This window comes from Lepus europaeus, chromosome 8, assembly GCF_033115175.1.
Source record: "Lepus europaeus isolate LE1 chromosome 8, mLepTim1.pri, whole genome shotgun sequence".
In the NCBI taxonomy this organism is placed as follows: Eukaryota; Metazoa; Chordata; class Mammalia; order Lagomorpha; family Leporidae; genus Lepus; species Lepus europaeus.
This window is the reverse complement of record NC_084834.1, coordinates 107,903,420-107,925,033: the sequence shown is the minus strand read 5'-3', so window position 1 is coordinate 107,925,033 and position 21,614 is coordinate 107,903,420. Positions and strand designations below refer to the sequence as shown.

At 36.8% G+C, this 21,614-nt stretch overlaps 1 protein-coding gene across 3 annotated transcripts in view; it reads left to right on the top strand.

Moving 5' to 3' along the window:
• The first annotated feature begins 2,833 nt into the window (after window positions 1-2,833).
• LOC133765692 (UDP-glucuronosyltransferase 2B14-like) overlaps window positions 2,834-21,614 on the top strand; it is a 48,527-nt gene continuing 29,746 nt past the window's right edge. The window contains exons 1-6 of one of the 3 annotated variants that reach the window (XM_062199231.1): window positions 2,834-3,613; window positions 5,222-5,370; window positions 8,785-8,916; window positions 11,274-11,361; window positions 12,136-12,355; window positions 14,152-14,600. In XM_062199231.1, coding sequence (XP_062055215.1) covers window positions 2,890-3,613; window positions 5,222-5,370; window positions 8,785-8,916; window positions 11,274-11,361; window positions 12,136-12,355; window positions 14,152-14,443 — 1,605 coding nt within the window. In that variant the 5' untranslated portion in view covers window positions 2,834-2,889 and the 3' untranslated portion in view covers window positions 14,444-14,600. Of the gene's footprint in view, window positions 3,614-5,221; window positions 5,371-8,784; window positions 8,917-11,273; window positions 11,362-12,135; window positions 12,356-14,151; window positions 14,601-21,614 lie in introns of those variants that run through there. The other 2 variants (XM_062199232.1, XM_062199233.1) reach the window with 2 other exon arrangements.

The window sequence follows — 21,614 nt, the reverse complement described above, 5'->3', positions numbered from 1 at the left end:
TCTGTAACTCTACCTGTCAAATAAATAAAAATAAAAAATATTAAAAAAAGAAAGTCCTAAAAAAGTTGTATTACAATAGTTTTAATATTTACATGTTTATGCATGTAAAAGTATGAACAAATATGTTCAATTATAAAGTGAAAGATTTTACTTCAGCTTTTTTTTTTACTTTTATTTAATGAATATGAATTTCCAAAGTACAGCTTATGAATTACAATGGCTTCCCCCCCCATAACTTACCTCCCACCCGCAACCCTCCCCTTTCCCACTCCCTCTCCCCTTCCATTCACATCAAGATTCATTTTCAATTCTCTTTATATACAGAAGAAGATCAGTTCAGTATATATTAAGCAAAGATTTCAACAGTTTGTACCCACATAGCAACACAAAGTGAAAAATACTGTTGGAGTACTAGTTATAGCATTAAATAACAGTGTACAGCACATTAAAGACAGAGATCCTACATGATATTTTTAAAAAATTAATTAATTTTCTATGCAATTTCCAATTTAACACCAGGGTGTTTTTCATTTTCAATTATCTTTATATACGGAAGATCAATTCAGTATATCACTTCAGTTTTTAAGGATGATTAATGTGATCACCATACTAAACAATATAATAGGTATGGCACAGTGAATTATGTCTTCATAGGTGACAGTGATTCCTTTGATGAATAAACAGAGAAATATAGACATATATATTGTATACATACATAATGCTATTTTTCTGTAGTCATTTTTCATAGAATAGTCTCAGTTATTTAAATTAGCTATACATTTAGTCTGGATAACCAGCACTACTTTAAAGCAGAAACAAAAAGCATAGAAATTTCAATCTATTCCTGTTTGCAAGTGAACTTTACATTCCACTTTCAAAGTTGTAATGTGGGGAAAATGGGCATGTATCCAAAGGCAGTTCATATACTTTGTCTTCCTTATCTATCATTTCTCTATAATGTATACAGTTAGGAAACAAGGACAACTTAAAATCTATGTTTAGTGAATCAAAGTAAAAATCACTTGGTGAAGTAGACACACTGACTTAAAACAGCAAGTTCCAAGGCTTGATACTATATAATCAATCATTCAGTATCATTCCGAATACTTGAACTGCTCAAGAATTTGACATCCTACTAATTCAATCAACCTGAGACCTCTTTTTAAGACATCTATTTTGCATTTTAAATATCTGTGAATTACTTATTTGCAAAAATAACGAAAAGTTTCAGTACTTGTAAAAGTCTATGTTCAATACAATTTTTCTTGAACAGAGGGCAAACTGACAAGAAAACCTCAAAATAGTCACTTCTCACATGACAGCTACAGCATCTCCATGGACCAGCTCCCATGCAAAAGAACTAATGAAAATTATTTAAAAGCACAGCATTTGATAGGCCTTGAATTTCATAAAGTCATACACCACAAAAGGATCCAATATGTGTTCAAAGATTTCTTGAAAACAGTGAGAACCTGTGATATTTAATTTCTGACCTACTCCCTATCCCCCTACTTAGACCACTGGCAGAGCAGCTGCTCGGTAGATAGTGCACAGCCTAGACAACCATGCTCCTTCTGCCTACAGCTCCTACTTGAAAGTTATGATATTGGATATAACCTGTGTCAGCCAGTTTGAGGATGTAAGTCCTCCATTCTTTCTCACATAGCCCTACCTTGTGTTCACAGGCTAAAATACTGACAGCTAATGCTAAGAAGAGTCTCCCTTCTTCCAGCCAGCCGCAGTCCTATCACAGCCCTTTGGTTCCTTCACAGTACCCTAAATTTCCAAGCACCTATTGCTAAGCTCATTCACAGGCTGATGGTTCCATGTTGGAAGTGACTAGAAACCTACTCCTCCAGCAGGGATATCACTCACAGAGATTAATCCCACTGTCTCTGCCTCCACTGCTATAACATTTTATTTACATGAAATGTCCACAATAGATGAATATATAGAGACATAAAGTGAATTAGTTCTTGCCAAGGACTGGAGGAATAAGAAATAGGAGTAGGGTGGTACAAAGAATAAGGGTACAGCATTTAGTTTAATTTTTTAAAAATTTATTTTCATTTCAATTAAAAAGGAGAGAAAGACTCCCCTCCACTGGTTTGCTCCCCAAATTACTGCCAGATTTGTGCCAGGCCATGGCCAGGACATGGGAAATCAACCTGGGTTTCCAACATAGCTGGCAGGAACTCAGTTGTTTGAAACATCACCTGGATCCTTAAAGGATATGCATTAGCAGGAAGATGAAATAAAAACAGATCTAGAATTTGAATCAGGCAATATGACACAGGATGCAGGCATGCCATGCAGCATCTTAATGGCTCACAATATGCGTGCCTGCAGAGCTTCTATTTGGAGTAATAATAGGTTGAAAAAATGATAGCATTGGTGGTTATACACTGATATGAATAAACTCTAGAACTCTGAATACTTTGTGGAATTTTGAATTTAATGTATATGAATCATATTTTATAAAAACTTTTAGAAACATTCCCTTCAACTACACTGTGCAGGAAATGTGAGTAAAGTGATTATTTTATCTCTAATTCTTTGTCATGTCATCACCTTATTTGCTATGGCTCTTGGCACTGTTAAAACTCTCTTACATAACATAGCTGACTTACACACATGGGCTATTGACTCTGAGCCGGGTGAAAGTTCTTAATGATAAGATAGAAACTTACTCACGCATATAAACACAAAATCATTTACCTTGGCTTTTTTCACCTGCCATCCCAGTCCATAGATCTGTTTATTCATATGATATATTTACTTTGACAAATGCAAGCTATATTTTAACTTGTTAAATCTCTTCTTGGATAAAAGCGTGAATAGCAACAGAAAGGGACAGCTCCTGGATAGGAAACATTGCATTTCACTGGGATGTCTATGAAGCATGTTTCAGTTCTGCTGCTGCTGCTACAGATGAGTTGTTGCTTCAGATTTGGAATATGTGGGAAAGTGCTGGTGTGGCCTATGGAGTACAGCCATTGGATGAATTTAAACATAATCCTGGAAGAACTTGTCCGGAGAGGTCACGAGGTGATTGTTCTGAGAAACTCAGCTTCCATTTTCCTTGATCCTAGCAAACAAACTGGCATCAAATTTGAAAATTTTCCTGTGTCTTTCACTAAGGATGATCTGGAGGATTTTTTTACACAGTGGGTCAATAAGTGGACAGATTTAGACAAGGACTCATACTGGGGATATTTTCCACTAATGCAAGAAATGTTTTTAGAATATTCTGATAGTTTTGAAAATCTCTGTAAAGAGGCAGTTTCAAATAAGAAACTCATGGCAAAACTACAAGAATCAAAATTTGATGTCCTTCTCTCAGATGCCATTGGTCCATGTGGTGAGCTGCTGGCTGAACTACTAAAAATACCCTTTGTGTACAGTCTCCGCTTCTCTCCTGGCCACATTTTGGAAAAATACAGTGGAGGACTTACATTGCCTCCTTCCTATGTACCTATGATTCTGTCTGATTTAAGTGGGAAAATGAAGTTCATGGAGAGGGTGAAAAATATGCTATGTATGCTTTATTTTGACTTTTGGTTTCAAACATTTAATGAGAATAGGTGGGATCGGCTGTATAGTGAAGTACTAGGTAAGTCCTGTTGTTCGTTGGTAATGTAGAATCCTAATTTCCTATGTCTGAAGTTGCTCTTCTATGGATATAAAATCAGAAGAATTATATATAGATAAAGACATGACAGACAAATGATTTATTAATCTCATAGATGTTAACTTACAGGGTAAGTTAGAAGCCAGTGGCCCATCACTTGGATAGGGCATTCCAGGAGGTCACACATCTACAAATAACTAAGTATTGAGGATTTATCTAAGCAAATAATGTCCATATTATTCTACTTTCCTGATGATATAGAGAAGTCAGGAGACAGTTCCCTAATATTTCGGTGAATAGAGACATTAAGATCAAGGTGTTACATACATCTTCTAATCCAGGCAACAGTGAGAAAATTATTTTTCCTGGTGTAAAAGAATATCCCTATTTGAAAATTAAGGTGTTTTTCCATATAACCTAAAAAGTTCCTTCATAGTTGAGATACACACTGTTTTATTGCAGACTGAAAAAAAATATTATTTGAGGTTTCTATTGATTCCAGATTATATCATTAAATCTTTGTAAATTATCTCATTGAAGTGAGTACATACATGGAATTAATCTCAATGTTTTCAAATTCTGTTTCTCCATTAAAAAATGTGTCAACTCTTATTTCATTCTTTTTTTCTTTTCTTCTCCCTCAGGAATATCCATAACATGAATATTCAGTCATTCAATGGTATCCCATATTTTGTGTAAACTTTCTTCATTCTTTCAAATCCTTTTTTGATTTATTTTTGTCTGATTAGGTTATTTAAAAAATCTTGTCCTTGACGTGGAAATTCTCTCTGGCACTTGGTCTATTCTTCCATTAAAGTTGTCAATTACATTTTTATTTCACATTTTGAGGCACATGTTGTGTCACATTCAGCCGAATCAATGATTTTAACAGTTACATCTCAAGTTAAAATGCCTGGTTTGTGTTCCAACTACCTCACACGTATGATCTAACTTCCTGCTAATGTACTTGAAAGGCAGTGAATGATGGCCCAAGTACTTAGGTCCCAATCACACATGTGGGAAACCCACAAGGAATTCCTGGCTCTTGGATTCTGCCTGTCTAGCCCTAGCTGTTGTAAACAGAGAATGAACCAGTGGGTGGAAATTTTTCTCTATCATTATTTCAAATAAACAAATAAATTTTGGAAAAAAAAAAACCTCACAGTTCACTCTGAAAATTCATATGAGGACTAGCTTTTAAATTGTAGAAACTGGACTGAATACTCCCAGGAAAGTTCTTTCTATGATTATAGTAAATCCTGGAGGTAAAATAGTTGTTTACATTTCTTTCTTCACTTTAGGGAGAAAACAAATACACATTTAATTATATTGAAGGCTATTTTATTGACTATGTGAATAGACTCAGGTGATATTAGAAACAGAAACTCTGTTAGTGATGCCTTTACATATTTCTAGTATGTGAATGGGGCATAAAGTATACTCATAATTATGCATAAATAAACATACATGCTTTATCAATGCACAGACATTGCATATGTCATTGAGTTATTTCAACATCTCGCATAAAATTACATTTTATACTTCACATGACAATTCTCTTTTTACCCTGCCTTTTCTTTCTCCATTCAGGAAGACCTGTTAAATTTTATGAGCTAGTGGGGAAAGCTGACCTGTGGCTCATTCGAAGCTACTGGGACTTGGAGTTTCCTCGCCCAACCTTACCAAATATTCATTTTGTTGGAGGGCTCCACTGCAAACCTGCCCAACCTCTGCCCAAGGTAAATATGCCCTGTTTGCTCTGTTTTGTTTGCTTCATATTTTCAGTTGAAATGATCTGTCATTCTTCACTTAGAACATTTTCTTTACAAGGAGAGCGTTAGGATAAGTGAGATAAAGTGGTCTGTCAATTAGAAACAAATATTTTTATAAATCACAAGTATTCATATTTCACAATTGTTGGTGAACAACTTGGGTTACCTAGGAGATCTTGACAAAAGGAAAAGCAAGTAGAGTGGTAACTACGGTTCCCAAGAAGTACATGCTCAGTGTAGGAGAATGAAGTTGAATAAAGAGGTTGATTTCTGTAGGGAGGAAATTGGGGTCCACATGAAAGAAAGAAATTGTAAGATCTAGTGAGGGCATAGGAGAGAAGACCAGAGAGTTAATTTGGGGAGAGGTAAGACAAGACATCCTTTGAAAATGAAGACTCCAAGATTCAGTGACTTGGTTCCTTTGTAAAGAGACAGGGCTTTGCAGAAGGGAAGCATTGTTGTATGAATTCAGGCAAAGATGATAGATAATTAAATTGCAACAATGTTAAGCATGGCTATTCCTGATCATACAATAATACCACACTCGTGTTGTATGAGAAATAGTAAGAGATAACACTCCACCTGTCTCTGATATTAAATGATCAAAGAGACATCTGTATTTTCATGTTTATTGCAGCACTATTCACAATAGCCAAGAAATGGAAACAACCTATGTGTCCACCCACTGAAGAATTAATAAAGAAAATATGGTATATATACACCTTGGAGTACTACTCACCATAAAAAAGATGGGATCTTGTCATTTGCAATAACATGGATTGAAATGGAGGTTATTCTGTTACGTGAAAAAAGTCTGGCACAGAAAGACGAATACCATGTAATCTCACTTATATGAGGAATCTGAAAATTAACCTCAAAGTGAAGAATAGAGTGATGGTTACCAGAGGCTGACAGTAGGGGCCTGTGAAGTGTGGGTAAAGATTAATGAATCAGTATGAACTTATAGTTAAGTATAAAACACAAGTTCCAGGAAGAAAGCTGGGGGCTACAGACAAGAATAATGTGCTGTACATGCCTTTTAAAAAAAAAAAAAATGAAGTTAAAATACAGGGTAAGTGTCTGAGGAGATGGAAGTGCTTACCCTGATTTGAATATTACATAGTGTATATGTAAATCAAAACATTATGTAGTATCCTATAAATATGTATAATTTTTGTGTCAAGTGAAAATAAAAATAAATAACAGTAATAAAAGGTCTCTGGATCTAAACAAGCCAGAACACTATTGTTATTTATGTTGTTATTTTATAAGTACCGAAAATATAAAAAGTACTCACAATTTAGACATTGCCTCATTCATTAGGAACTAGTTTTCTAACATCAAAATGATATGCTCAAAGTCATCCAGAAGAAATGCTGTAGACTCATTTAACAGCAGGGACAAGGAAAACAAAGAGGATGGATAATAATATAATGGTAATAAGACCTATAGTTATTCATTTATATAAGGTTAGAATCCAAGCCAATGATTGTGAAGCCTTTGTGTTCTGTATTTATAATATCTCACAATTACTTGATTTTTCATTAATTATCAAATTATCAGATAATCTTTAATCTTTTTAAATAGGACATAATTGGACAAATGACAACAAGACTTAAAATTGCTTATATGCATTTCTATATAATATGCTAATATGAAAATTTACAGGGAAAATTAATTGCAAATAAATATTTAAAACTATATTTATATTGTTTTATTTTTTTTTTGACAGGCAGAGTGGACAGTGAGAGAGAGAGACAGAGAGAAAGGTCTTCCTTTTTGCCGTTGGTTCACCCTCCAATGGCCGCTGTGGCTGGCGCATCTCGCTGATCCGAAGCCAGGAGCCAGGTTCTTCTCCTGGTCTCCCATGCGGGTGCAGGGCCCAAGGATTTGGGCCATCCTCCACTGCCTTCCCCGGGCCATAGCAGAGAGCTGGCCTGGAAGAGGGGCAACCGGGATAGAATCCGGCGCCCCAACAGGGATTAGAACCCGGTGTGCCGGAACCGCAAGGTGGAGGATTAGCCTGTTAAGCCACAGCGCCGGCCTAAACTATTATTTATAAAAGTAAACAATGGAAGCCAGTTACACAGCCAATAGTGAAAGGAATGATGAAACAACATATTTATGTCTATACCACACCATTACAACTGTTTATCAAAGAATCCTTAATGATCCTTAATCAGCCCCAACAGGACGTTTGTCAAAAAAGGGGCAGGAGGCGGCTTTGTGGCATGGTGGGTAATATGCTATCTGCAATGCCAGCATCTCATATCTTGCATGGCCTAGATGCTCTACTTCCAATCCAGGTCCTTACAAATGTGCCTGAGAAAGCAGCTGAAGATGGCCCAACTGCTTCACTATCTGTACCCACTTGGGAGACTCAAATGGGGCTCTTGCCTCCTAGCTTTTCTGTTCCATCCCCAGCCACTGTGGACATTTGGGGAGTGAACCAGCAGATGGAAGATCTCTCTCTCTCTCTCTCTCTCTCTCTCTCTCTCTGTGTGTGTGTGTGTGTCTTTCAAGTAAATAAAATAAATCTTTTAAAAAAAGAAAACAGAGGGGCAAAGAAGATAAGGGGAATAAAATAACATTATTCTCATGCAATAAAAAAGAAATATAAAGTAGGATTAAATGGCTTTAATATATGTCAGAATGTATATTGAGCATAAGGTTATTTTGTAAGGGAAAAAAGAAAAAAAAAACATTTGGGACATGGCTGGCACACCAATGCACTTATATTTAACAACACCACCGGACCGGCGCTGTGCCTCAATAGGCTAATCCTCTGCCTGCAGCGCTGGCACACCGGGTTCTAGTCCTGGTCGGGGCGCCAAATTCTGTCCCGGTTGCCCCTCTTCCAGGTCAGCTCTCTGCTATGGCCTGGGAAGGCAGTGGAGGATGGCCCAAGTCCTTGGGCCCTGCACCCGCATGGGAGACCAGGAGAAGAACCTGGCTCCTGGCTTTGGATCAGCGCCAGCCGTGGCGGCCATTGGAGGGTGAACCAATGGCAAAGGAAGACCTTTCTCTCTGTCTCTCTCTTTCACTGTGCACTCTGCCTGTCAAAAAATAATAAATAAAAAAAAGAAAAAACAACACCACCTCTATACCAAGAAATGGATAAGTGGTAAATTTTGTCTTTCATACACACACACACACATATAAATAAACATGCATATATATATAAATCATAGCACTATATTATATATAATAAAACATAATATATAATAATCATATTATTTTATGTAAGGTATTATATATATATATATATATATATATATACTATTCCAATAATTCCTAATAATACTGAATACTTTCTTTGTTGCTTGCACCAATCCTTTCACTAGTGTTTGTTGTGTTGTAGCTTTGTTTCTTTCTTCACAGGAAATGGAAGACTTTGTGCAGAGTTCTGGAGAAGAGGGAGTTGTACTGTTTTCCCTGGGGTCCATGATCAGTAACCTGACAGAAGAAAGGACCAATGTGATTGCATCAGCACTTGCCCAGCTTCCGCAGAAGGTTAGAAAAGTGCCCTAGTGGACAGTTACTAAACAAGCCTCTTAAACTTTGCACAGGGTCTGATTACAGACTTCTTTGGTGAAAGGCAAACAGTGATAACAGCTCTACTTCTTCAGATATCAGTTTAAAACCAAAAATGCTACAGTAGTACAGATGACTTTGCTATTTTTGTTTTCCTCAGAAATATATTTAAAATATTTGGTACAAAGCTTTAGTATTATATAAAGAATGTAGGTAGGTACACAGAAATCCTATTTTATTCTGTCCTTTGCTCTTTCTCTTCCAGGAATGTTGAATCTATTCTACACACTAAAAGTGCTATTAGAAAGAATTTAAATGTTAATTGCAAACTGCCTCTGCACACTGAACATAAGTAGGTGTTGAGAAAATTCTGAATTGCATCATGCAGTTTGGACTTCTTAAGTAATTCTGGCTTATTTATTTCCCCTAATTTGGGGATAGGTTTATTCAGGGTGCTATTCACAAGTCTGTTGAGAGAAAGGAAGACAGTATTGCCAGTCTTGTCACTCAGCCAAGTACATTTAGAGAAATCCCAGCCTGTCCCCTAGTACTGGACCCTGTCAGTGTCTGAATAAGAAAGATGTAGAAGAAAGGGTGCAGGGAGGCCCTGCTCTGGAGGTGAACCCTATGCAGCATAAATTGTGGACCCTTTAAGACTCTGCCCCTAATCCACCTCTCCCTCCTGCATAGAGGGAGAAGAGAATGTGAGGAGTCCAACAGAAGAAAGTATGGACTAGAAAGAGGTTCAAATGTCCCCAACTCATAAAATACACTAAGGCCTACTTGTCTAATGCACATAATATAGCAGTTAGCTCTGAGTATTTATGAATTAGTTTTATCTGATATAAACTGTGGACACCATCTGTGTTAGTTGTATGTTTATTTTATGCTGAGAACCTGAAATTACTTTTAATAATCACAGAACAAATATAACTGAAACACTCATATTGTATGCTCCAGTTGTGAGAATTGCTTGGAGATGCAAAAACCAGTACTTTACTGGAATGGTGGTAGTTTGGGTATAGAAGAGCATATTAAAAAGTATTCATTAAATAAAAATTTAAAACATGACTCTCAGTGTTTGTAGTGCATTGTGGAAGAATTAACTTGAAGAGAATTTAGCATCATCACTGCTTTGGATTTCTTTCAACTGCCATATTACTTATGAATCAGCTATTTTTTCCTACTCAAAATATTTCCATTTCAAGTAATAATTATAATACTTTGAATTCATTTAAAAATGAATAATACTTTGAATTCATTTAAAAATTCATTGAAAATTCTTCTGGAAAAAAGTGCTTAATAATTTGTAATTTAGAATGAGTATATATAGTTCATAGTTCACAGTTATCACACATTTCTGATTATACAGAATTTTTTTATTCACCAAAAGATGTCCAATCCTAATGATACTTTACTTAGTAGTGATATAAAAGTCAACATAGGCCGGCGCCGTGGCTCAACAGGCTAATCCTCCGCCTTGCGGCGCCGGCACACCGGGTTCTAGTCCCGGTCTGGGCACCGATCCTGTCCCAGTTGCCCCTCTTCCAGGCCAGCTCTCTGCTGTGGCCAGGGAGTGCAGTGGAGGATGGCCCAAGTCCTTGGGTCCTGTACCCCATGGGAGACCAGGATAAGCACCTGGCTCCTGCCATCATATCAGCGCGGTGCGCCGACTGCAGCGCGCCTACCGCGGCGGCCATTGGAGGGTGAACCAACGGCAAAAGGAAGACCTTTCTCTCTGTCTCTCTCTCACTGTCCACTCTGCCTGTCAAAAAAATAAAATAAAATAAAAATAAAAGTCAACATAAAGCATAAAGAAACTCTCATTTCATTTTCTTAATTAAAAATCTTTGTGTTTGGTTGGAGGAAGTTTATGATGGGAAAAGCAGCTATAATCCAAAAGTTGTACTTTTGAAATTTATATTTATTAAATAAAAGTTGAAAAAAAAAGCTTTGTGTTAAACTTGAAAAATGAAGCTAATAGAGAAAAGTACATATACTTTACAAAGTAGAGTTCACTGGACCTGAGTTATTCTTCTTTGCACTAGAATTAAAATACTTGAATTGGCCATTCATGATCTTACTTAACCAAGGTACTATAGGTGAAAGATTATGAATGTGTCACATGCCTGTTTTCAAGTAAAAATATACAAAAAATGTTGTTACTTTACTTACCTCAAATTTTTAATAGTTCTCATAACTTCGCCTTATTCTCATTTCCTTGTCTTTCTTATGGAAGGCAATGATAACTCGGTGATCGCTCATTCTCAATAGAATGCTAACATGGCCTAATTTGAAATTCAATTCATAAAATAGGTATTTTATTTATCTAACAGGTTATTTGGAGATTTCATGGCAAGAAACCAGAAAACTTAGGACCCAATACTCAAATCTATAAGTGGGTCCCCCAGAATGACGTTCTTGGTAAGTATCTTGAGAACAAACAGTGAAATGATGAGTAACAGTCATTCAGGCTGATAATTGATCACCAGGAATCTTGATGCTAATTTATTATGTACAAGCTCAAGATCAAACACCAGTCTTATTCGAAATGTAGTAAACTTTAACACGACATTTTATTGTACACTCACAATGTTTTTTTATGTAGTTACCTCTCACAGAGAAGTTTGAAAAATGTCCTACATTGCTTTTGTCCTAATTTATTTATTACTTCTGTCTGTTCCCCAATGTAAGTATTAACAAACTACACTCAAAAGTAATATACATTATTGGTATGAATGACTACATTTTTCATGATATAAAATCCATGTATTTAATGTTAAATGATAACACATGTCAAGATGAAGTGTGGTCTCCTTTTCCACTGTTTCCACTGTTGTTACCGTGCCTCTCCTGGCTGTGCTGGATATTTCACATATTATATCTTTTAGAAAAAGTGTTTTCACATGCACTCAGCTTCTTTTTTAGAATATGAAGTTTGTCTTATCCAAAACATGCTCTTTCTCTATGTCCACTTGTTAATCTTTTGTTCAATGCTCAAGTCTTGTATATGGCCTTCAATCAGCTCTCCAGTGTACCTACGTGTCTCTTCCTCTTGATTTGAAAGCAATTTTTATGTAGTTTTATGGCACTCATGATCTAGAGATCACTGTTAGCTATAGTGTCTCATACTGTGCATTTTTCATATAATTGCTAACACTTATACTTAATAATCTTATTGAAATCCCTCAATCCTAGGTCATCCAAAAACCAAAGCTTTTGTAACTCATGGTGGAGCCAATGGCATCTATGAGGCAATCCACCATGGCATCCCTATGGTGGGCCTTCCTTTGTTTGGGGAACAACCTGATAATGTTGCATACATGACAGCCAAGGGGGCAGCCATTAGGCTGAACTGGAAAACAATGTCAAGTGCAGATTTGCTCAATGCCTTGAAGACAGTCATTCATGACCCTTCGTGAGTATTACTTTATTTAAAACAACAGATTATTTATACATAAATTTTCACCTGAAGGCCAAGGGGGCGTCAGTTGACTTTGGACATGAATATAATGTTGCATACATATTTTCTTTAAGCTGGAAGGCAATCATCAATAAATGATTAGGAGTTTCACTATAAGTTTTAGTTTGTTTTAGTAAAAGAATTTGTCAGATATTTTTGGATAGTGCAGAAATTTTGAAATAGTCCATAAATGGAATGACAATTATCACTGAAGATAACAGCAAAAGTATTAAAAGAAAGTTTTTAAAAGTCAGGTGAAGCATAATGTAAAAACATGCCTCTCCAGTATATAGTATTTTTTTTATAAAATTAATATATACAATGCTGAGAAATAAAAAAAATTCTTAATTAGTTGACACATTGAATGTGTATGATATGACACACCTTTTTTAAAGATTTATTTATTTATTTGAAAAGCAGATTTATGCAGAGGCAGAGGCAGAGAGAGAGATCTTCCACCTGTTGGTTCATTCCCCAAGTGGCCGCAATGGCTACAGCAGGGCCTATCCGAAGCCAGGAGCCAGGAGCTTCTTCCAGGTCTCCCACATGAGTGCAGGGGCCCAAGCACTTGGGCCATCTTCCACTGCTTTCCCAGGCCATAGCAAAGAACTGGTTCGGAAGTGGGACAGCTGGGATTCCAAATGGCACCCATAAGGGATGCCAGCACTGCAGGCAGTGGCTTTACCCACTATTGCTGCAGGACCAGCCCCTGACACACACTTTATTAGTTCTTTGCATCATTATATAACTTCTTCATTATAGTCTTTCTCTATTGTATTACATACACATATATGAATTGCACTTCTCTGAAATATCCTTCCCATTGTGCTTTTTAAACAACAAGAAGGGTAATCCCCTCCACTGCTATTCCTTCCATGTCATACTATCCCTCTTCGTAGTTTAGATTTAATCAGCAATAGCCCTACGTGCACTCTTCATCTTTGTCTGTATGACCAATATCCTTCATCATTTCAACACTAGATACAAATGTAATTGCAATGTCTCAAAGTAAAATGTCGAACACTCTCCAGAATCTGATATCACAACACCAAAAAGAAAACATTTGCTGTCTACTAAATGATAAGAATAATTGAAAGTATTCTAAGAATCAATACATTATTCCTCACAACATTAGAATGAGAAAGGCATTATCCCTATCCATTCTACTTACGGATATGAAACTAGGAACAGAGAAATTAATAAAAAGGATAAGGCAGTATCAGAGTCAAGGTTCAAAACAAGGCAAGTTACTGTGATACTTTCACAGTTTTATCATTAATCCACTGATATAATATCAGTATTTCGATTACAGTTGGTAATAATCTTGTCAGCGTTTCCCAGACATGCACCTGAGCTTCGCTATGGACCTGCCTTCTATCTGAAATTGTTTAAGTATTTTGAACCTTGTATATCAGGGCTATTCAAAATTCCTACTGTATAATTCAAGTTCCACATTTCCAGTGATTTTTGATTGTTTTTGTATTTTCCTTTTCCTGCATTTAGGACTCAATGACCCCATTTTCTAGGATGAACTGTTAGAAATATTTGTTCTTTCTCTTATTCTCTACACCTCTTGAGATTATATGCCTCCAATAAATTCTAGACTATCATCTAAGATCTTTGTGATAATCACCAAAGGAAATAATTATTTCTTCCATATTTACATGACACTCATTTTATAATCTGTATGAAACTTTCACAATTATATAATTTTATTTATATAATGTGCTTTCTATTTGATTTTCCTTCAGCTATAAAGATAATGTCATGGAGTTATCACGAATTCACCATGATCAGCCCACAAAGCCCCTGGATCGAGCAGTCTTCTGGATCGAGTATGTCATGCGCCACAAAGGGGCCAAGCACCTTAGGGTTGCAGCCCACGACCTCACCTGGTACCAGTACCACTCCTTGGATGTGATTGCTTTCCTGCTGGCCTGTGTGACAACCATTATTTTCCTTGTCATAAAAACTTATTTATTTGCTTATCAAAATCTCACTAAAACAGCAAAGAATAAAAAGGGAGATAAAAAGGGAGATTAGAGTCTTTTCATACCCAAGGCTAGCAGCCAAGATATGTAAGACTGTTTCATTTAGTGCAAACACTGTGGATCAAGATTTGGCAAAACTGTCCTGCGCATTTTATGGTATCTGTGCCTTTCTGATGCATCCAAATAAAGTACTATTGATTGAACATTAAGGAATGTTCATAAATTCTCATGCAATTCCACTTTAATGCTGACTTATTATTCTATCATAAACCTGTCCTCCCAAAAGGAAAATAAGACACATTGGAACGTCAAGTTATTGGTTTGAATATAGCAAGAAAGTTTTTTGTGCATATTCAGAAACAACCCTGTATTTATCTAAAATACAACCAAGTAGAATATCTGTGTCCCTGTCAAAGAAAACTGATCAGACTGTTGTTAAAATTGACAAGATAATTTATTCAGACTACTGCAGTATGTAAAAAGGATTCCTATGTATAAAGACCTCAACACTAACCATGAGAAAATATTTATTTTAAAGAAATAAAAAATGAGCACTGAGTAGTTAAGAAGTATGTCCTCCAGAAGGGACTATTTAACATTATGATAATTGAAAATTACTAAAGTGATTTGTTAAGGTGAGGTTTATAATGTATGTTTTAAACTTTAGATGTACAATGTAATACTTTATCCTTTTTAGTATTTGTTGTTGTTGTTGTGGTTCTAGTACTATTGGTTGAACTCAGTAATTAACACACAATTATTCTTAGGTGTTTAAATTTTAACTGAAAAGTGATCCCTGTTAAATCTAAGAGTGGAAAAAGAGAGGGAGGAGATGAAGAGCTATGGGTTATTTAACTATGTGCTTATTTTCAAAGACTTGAATAATCACCTTGTAACAATGATCAGATTTGGTCTATGTTATGTCATGATTTTAAGGAATCTTATTTCAACCAGATATTTTGGATTTTGATATTGGTCTATTATGCTATGTTATATGTGCGTACATATTGTATGTCCACAGGGGGAAATTTTATTAAGAGTTTTATTTTAAATGGCTTTTAGATAAGATTGTCCATAAATTTAAGCTGCTAAAATCAATCAAAGATACATTTTAATTTGTATGACCTGAATCTGTGTATCATATGTTTTAAACTTGTTGGTAGAAAGAAACTAAAAACATTATATATGGTTGTGCTTAAGTTTACTGGTTAAACAAACTACACCATGTTAGATATTTAAGACGTGTTTTCAAATACATGATTCTTAAAATTTATAGAAGGCATTGGACCTTCCGGTAAATGTTTTATTAAGTTCTTATCTAAGGGTTGAAACGGTTTGCTAAGTATTCATGTAATATTGCTATTGTCAGCAAGTGATCTAGGACTTGCTCCCTCATTTCTCTATTCTAAGCCCAACTTGTTCTTTCACTTCTCTATTCTCTTCAAGGTAGGGAACTAATTCTATTATGAAGGAATCTGTGGGATGCACAATTTAATCTTTAGACATTATAAGAGATGGCTGACATTTTTCTGTAATAGCATAGCCAAAATAAGAACTTAAATAATAATCTCATAGCGAGATTCACATCGCCATCAGCTAAGTATACAGTAAGTAGAAAAAAAAAAAAAACCTCCCTTTCAGACCAAAGGGAAAGAAAGTTTTAAAGTGAGAATATAATTTTCCTCATGGGCATTGTCTACCTTAGAAAAACTACTACAGAACATGCCTGTGACTATAGACTTGTAGTTCAGGCCACCGAAGATTAAAGATGGGACTTGGGCACTCCCTTGACTTGCATCCTCTGGTCTGCTTTAACACAAACCAGGAGGAAAAGAAAGCTAGGCATCAGAAGCAATGGGTGGCAGGCCTATTAATGGCTGATCTGTGCAGTGATCTGCCCTCAAGGAGACCCAACAGGCCAGTCCACTGCAGTGGCTTTCAATGTGGTAAGCCTGGGCTTCAGCAGAAGTCAGCTTGTGAAGAGCCCTGGCAGCTCTGCCAAGAGTTGGATCACTGGAAATGGACCTGCCCTGGAATCGAAGGATGCCCAGGTCAGAGCCAAAGATCTTATTGGCTCCAAGCTGAAAAGCCCTTCACTCAGCCCAACTTCCAAAGTGACCACTGCAGCTGAGGGTATGGTCAAGTAGGGTCAGCAACATTGCAGGCAGAACTGTAAATTTCTTGTTAGAGATGCCACCTGCCTTTACCTGGCCAGCTCTCCTCCCAGGCCAGCCAAGTAATGAAAGTCAACAGGGTGCCTTCCCCTAGGAGGTTCACACCTCCCTTAGGATATACCCCATGTGAAGAGATAGATAGGTCTGAGCCTCTTAACTTACAAGGCCTAAAACCCAACAGATTATTATCAAGCCCCTTCTATCAGGTTCTATTTGCCTCTCAATCAGAAAAATTACTTGTAGCTTAGACAGCACCTTTCTTAGCTCCTCTAATAATGACTCTGTCCTTTGTTCTAGACCCTGTCTAGTGCACTTGAGCCTCATTCCTTTGTAATCATAACCTCTACTCTACCACCAATGGCTCTACTCCCAACCTGTGTGTACTGATGGTCCTCTTCCCCACTTAATGCTGTACAATTGTTCAGACCTGGTTAAGGCCACTCTTAGGATCATTGGTTACTATCCTCACCCTGTCTTTTATGACCTTGTCTAAATATGATCAGAGTCAGCAAACTTGGAAGGCTTCCATAGCCTTGGCAACTCATGACGACAGCCTAGGGTGGTTACTGGCGCCATAAACTAGAGTGTCAATTTGTTGGGTCAACAACAGGAGCCACTGTGCGCTTGCTCCTGATGTGGGATCTCTGTCCTTGATGTACTGTACATTTTGATTTAATGCTATAACTAGTACTCAAACAGTATGTTTCAGTTTGTGTTGCTATGTGGGTGCAAACTGTTGAAGTATTTTATACTAAATTGATCTTCTGTATATAAATAGAATTGAAAACGAATCTTGATGTGAATGGAAGGGGAGAGGGAGCGGGAGAGGGGAGGGTTGCGGGTGGGAGGGAAGTTATGGGAAGGGGAGGCCATTGTAATCCATAAGCTGCATACTGGAAATTTATATTCATTAAATAAAAGTTAAAAAAAAATTTGGCAAGATTGCATTTTCTTGAACAAAGACTGAGAATGGAGTCTGGCTTTACGTTACTGCCATAATCCATGCAGATGGAAATGAGGTTATACTTGGGGAAATATCTTATCTGAGTGTTTAGGCATGTCTTTATCCTATCTGGAGGTTATAGCTCCAGTATCTCATGAAATACTAAATATATTATCATTTATTTTTTTGCCTAAAATTATCGAATGCTCATCACATGTCTCCTATTTAAGTCCTTGCAATCTAGTAAATATATGGTAAGAAAAAGGAAAGATTTTTCCACATGAGGCCTTGAATATACTTGGGTTACAGTTTTCACCTCATTGAATGACCTTATGCAACTAGATAGTATAGTACAAAATAATTCCCTTTAGTTAAGAACATTGGCTTGATCCCAGTAAGTTTATTCTATTCCATATACACATAATAATGTTAGATTTTCCCTCTCCTGTCTTAAGACCTCTAATGATTTTTTTTCTCTTAAAGATTTTTTATTTGAAAGTCAGAATTACAGAGAGAGAGAGAAGGAGAGACAGAGAGGAATGGTCATCCATTGGTTCACTCCCTAAATGGTCACAACGGCTGAAACTAGGCTGGTTGGAAGCCAGCAGCCAGGAGCTTCTGCTGGGTCTTCTTCCTGGGTTCAGGGCCCAAAGACTTGGGCCATCTTCTGCTGGTTTCCCAGGTGCATTAGGAGGGAGCTGGATCAGAAATGGATCAGATGGGTATTGAATCGGCACCCATATGCGGTGCAAGCACCACAGCTGGTGGCTTTTACCCACTATGTCACAGCATCGGACTACTTTCTTGTCTTAAAAGACTTTATTTACTTGAAAGGCAGAATCACAGAGAGAGGAAAAGACAAACAGGTAAAGAATCTTCAGTCCACTGATCCACTCCCCAGATCACTGCAATGGCCAGGACTGTGCCAGGCTGAAGCTAGGAATCTGGAGTTTCTTCTGGGTCTTGCACATGAGCAGGGCCCCAAGATCTTGGATCATCTCCCATTGCTTTCCCAGATACATTAGCAAGGAGCTGGATCAGAAGTGGTACAGCTGGTCTCAAACCAGCACCCATATAGGATGGTGGCTTCAGAAGTGGCAGCTTAACCAACTATGTCACAATGTTGACCCTGAGACCTCCCGTTTCCTAGCCTTGCCTTGTTATGGCAGATATGTCCAACTCCTTTAATATCTATAATAACTAGGATATAAAATAATAAATTTTAATATGTTTTATATGTTCTTTCCTCAATATATATAAAAAAGGAAACAGTAGATAATGATCCAAGTATTATGCACAGCAATTTTTAAAACCTATTCTAGATGAAGTCTTTTAAATGGAAAAAACTCCTCACTTCTTGCCTTTAAATACTGTTAACCATGGCCTTGGAAATCAGAATACCAATTGTAAAGCATACAAAGGAAAAAAATGGAAGATAAAGACAATGTTTTGTGTGATACGATACATATTTAAATAGCTCAAAGGAAGAGAGACAGATTTATCATTTTTGTAAAATAACAAAAATGTTTACAGCACTTTCTACACTACTAAATTACTTTTAGTAACAAATATTAATGAAATTAATTACAATAATAATGTCCAGTTAATAGGTAATATTTTCCTTTATTAAACTTTTGATATATAACCAAGCCACTATAAAACAAAATAGACATTATGTAGTAAAATTTAAAAGAAGAAAAGTGTAGGAGTCACTGTGTACTTACAACTCATGTGGGATCTGTCCTTAATGTGTTGTCTAATGAGCAGTGATGCTATAACTAGTACTGAAACAGTATTTTTACACTTTGTGTTTCTGTGTGGGTGCAAACTGATGAAATCTTTACTAATTATATACAGAATCAATCCTCTGTATATAAAGATAATTGGAAATGAAAAAAAAAACTGGTGTTAAATTGGAAATGGCATAGAAAATTAATTAATTTTTATTAAACTTTTATTTAATGAATATAAATTTCCATAGTACAGCTTGTGGGTTACAATGGCTTCCCCCTCCCATAACTTCCCTCCCACCTGCAACCCTTCCCTTTCCCGCTCCCTCTCCCCTTCCATTCACATCACAATTCATTTTCAATTCAATTCAATTTCAATTTTTTTAAAAAATATTATGTAGGATCTGTCTTTAATGTGCTGTACAGTTATTTAATGCTATAACTAGTACTCCAACAGTATTTTTTCTCACTTTTTTTTTTTATTAAACTTTTATTTAATGAATATAAATTTCCAAAGTACAGCTTATGGGTTACAATGGCTTCCCCCTCCCAAAACTTCCCTCCCACCCACAACCCTCCCCTTCCCCGTTCCCGCTCCCCTTCCAATCACATCATGATTCATTTTCAATTCTCTTTATATACAAAAGATCAGTTTAGTATATATTAGGTAAGGATTTCAACAGTTTGCCCCCATATAGCAACACAAAGTGAAAAAAAAATACTGTTGGAATACTAGTTATAGCATTAAATAACAGTGTACAGCACATTAAAGGCAGAGATCCTACATAATATTTTTTAAAAATTAATTAATTTTCTATGCAATTTCCAATTTAACACCAGATTTTTTTTTCATTTCCAATTATCTTTACATACAGAAGATCGATTCAGTATATAATTAGTAAAGATCTCATCAGTTTGTACCCACGCAGAAACACAAAGTGTAAATATACTGTTTCAGTACTAGTTATAGCATCACTGCACATTAGACAACACATTAAGGACAGATCCCACATGGGATGTAAGTACACAGTGACTCCTGTTGCTGACTTAACAATTTGACACTCCTGTTCATGGCGTCAGTAATCTCCCTAGGCTCTAGTCATGAGTTGCCAGGGCTATGGAAGCCTTTAGGGTTCGCTGACTTTGATCTTATTCCGATAGGGTCACAGTCAAAGTGGAAGTTCTTTCCTCCCTTCAGAGAAAGGTACCTCCTTCTTTGATGGCCCCGTTCTTTCCACTGGGATCTCACTAACAGAGATCTTTCATTTAGGTCTTCTTCTTTTTTTCTTTTCCATGGTCTCTTGGCTTTCCATGCCTACAATACTCTCATGGGCTCTTCCGCCAGATCCGAATGCCTTAAGGGCTGATTCTGAGGCAAGAGTGTTGTTTAGGACATCTGCCATTCTATGAGTCTGCTGTGTATCCCACTTCCCATGCTGGATCTTTCTCTCCCTTTTTGATTCTATCAGTTAGTATTAGCAGACACTTGTCTTGTTTGTGTGATCCCTTTGTTTCTTAGACCTATCCAAGCCATCGAATGTGAACTGAAATTGATCACTTGGACTAGTGAGATGGCATTGGTACATGCCACCTTGATGGGATTGTATTGGAATCCCCTGGCACATTTCTAACTCCATCATTTGGGGCAAGACTGATTGTGCATGTCCCAAATTGTGCATCTCCTCCCTCTCTTTTTCCACTCTGAAATTTAACAGGGTTCACTTTTCAGTTAAAATTTAAACACCTAAGAATAATTGTGTGTTAATTACAGAGTTCAACCAATAGTACTAGAACAATAACAACAACAAATACTAAAAAGGATAAAGTATTACATTGTACATCTAGAGTCAGGACAAAGGCTGATCAGGTCATTGTTTCTTATAGTGTCCATTTCACTTCAACAGGTTTCCCCTTTGGTGTTCAGTTGTCGCCGATCAGGGAAAACAAATGATATTTGTCTCTTTGGGACTGGCTTAATTCACTCAGCATGATGCTTTCCAGATCCCTGCATCTTGTTGCAAATGACTGGGTTTCATTGTTTTTGACTGCTGTATAGTATTCTATGGAGTACATGTCCCATAATTTCTTTATCCAGTCTACTGTTGATGGGCATTTGGGTTGGTTCCAGGTCTTAGCTATTGTGAATTGAGCTGCAATAAACATTAATGTGCAGATGGCTTTTTTATTAGCCAAATTAATTTCCTTTTGGTAAATTCCAAGGAGTGGGATGGCTGGGTTGTATGGTAGGGTTATGTTCAGGTTTCTGAGGTATCTCCAGACTGACTTCCATAGTGGATTAACCAGTTTGCATTCCCTCCAACAGTGGGTTAGTGTCCCTTTTTCCCCACATCCTCTCCAGCATCTATTGTTGGTAGA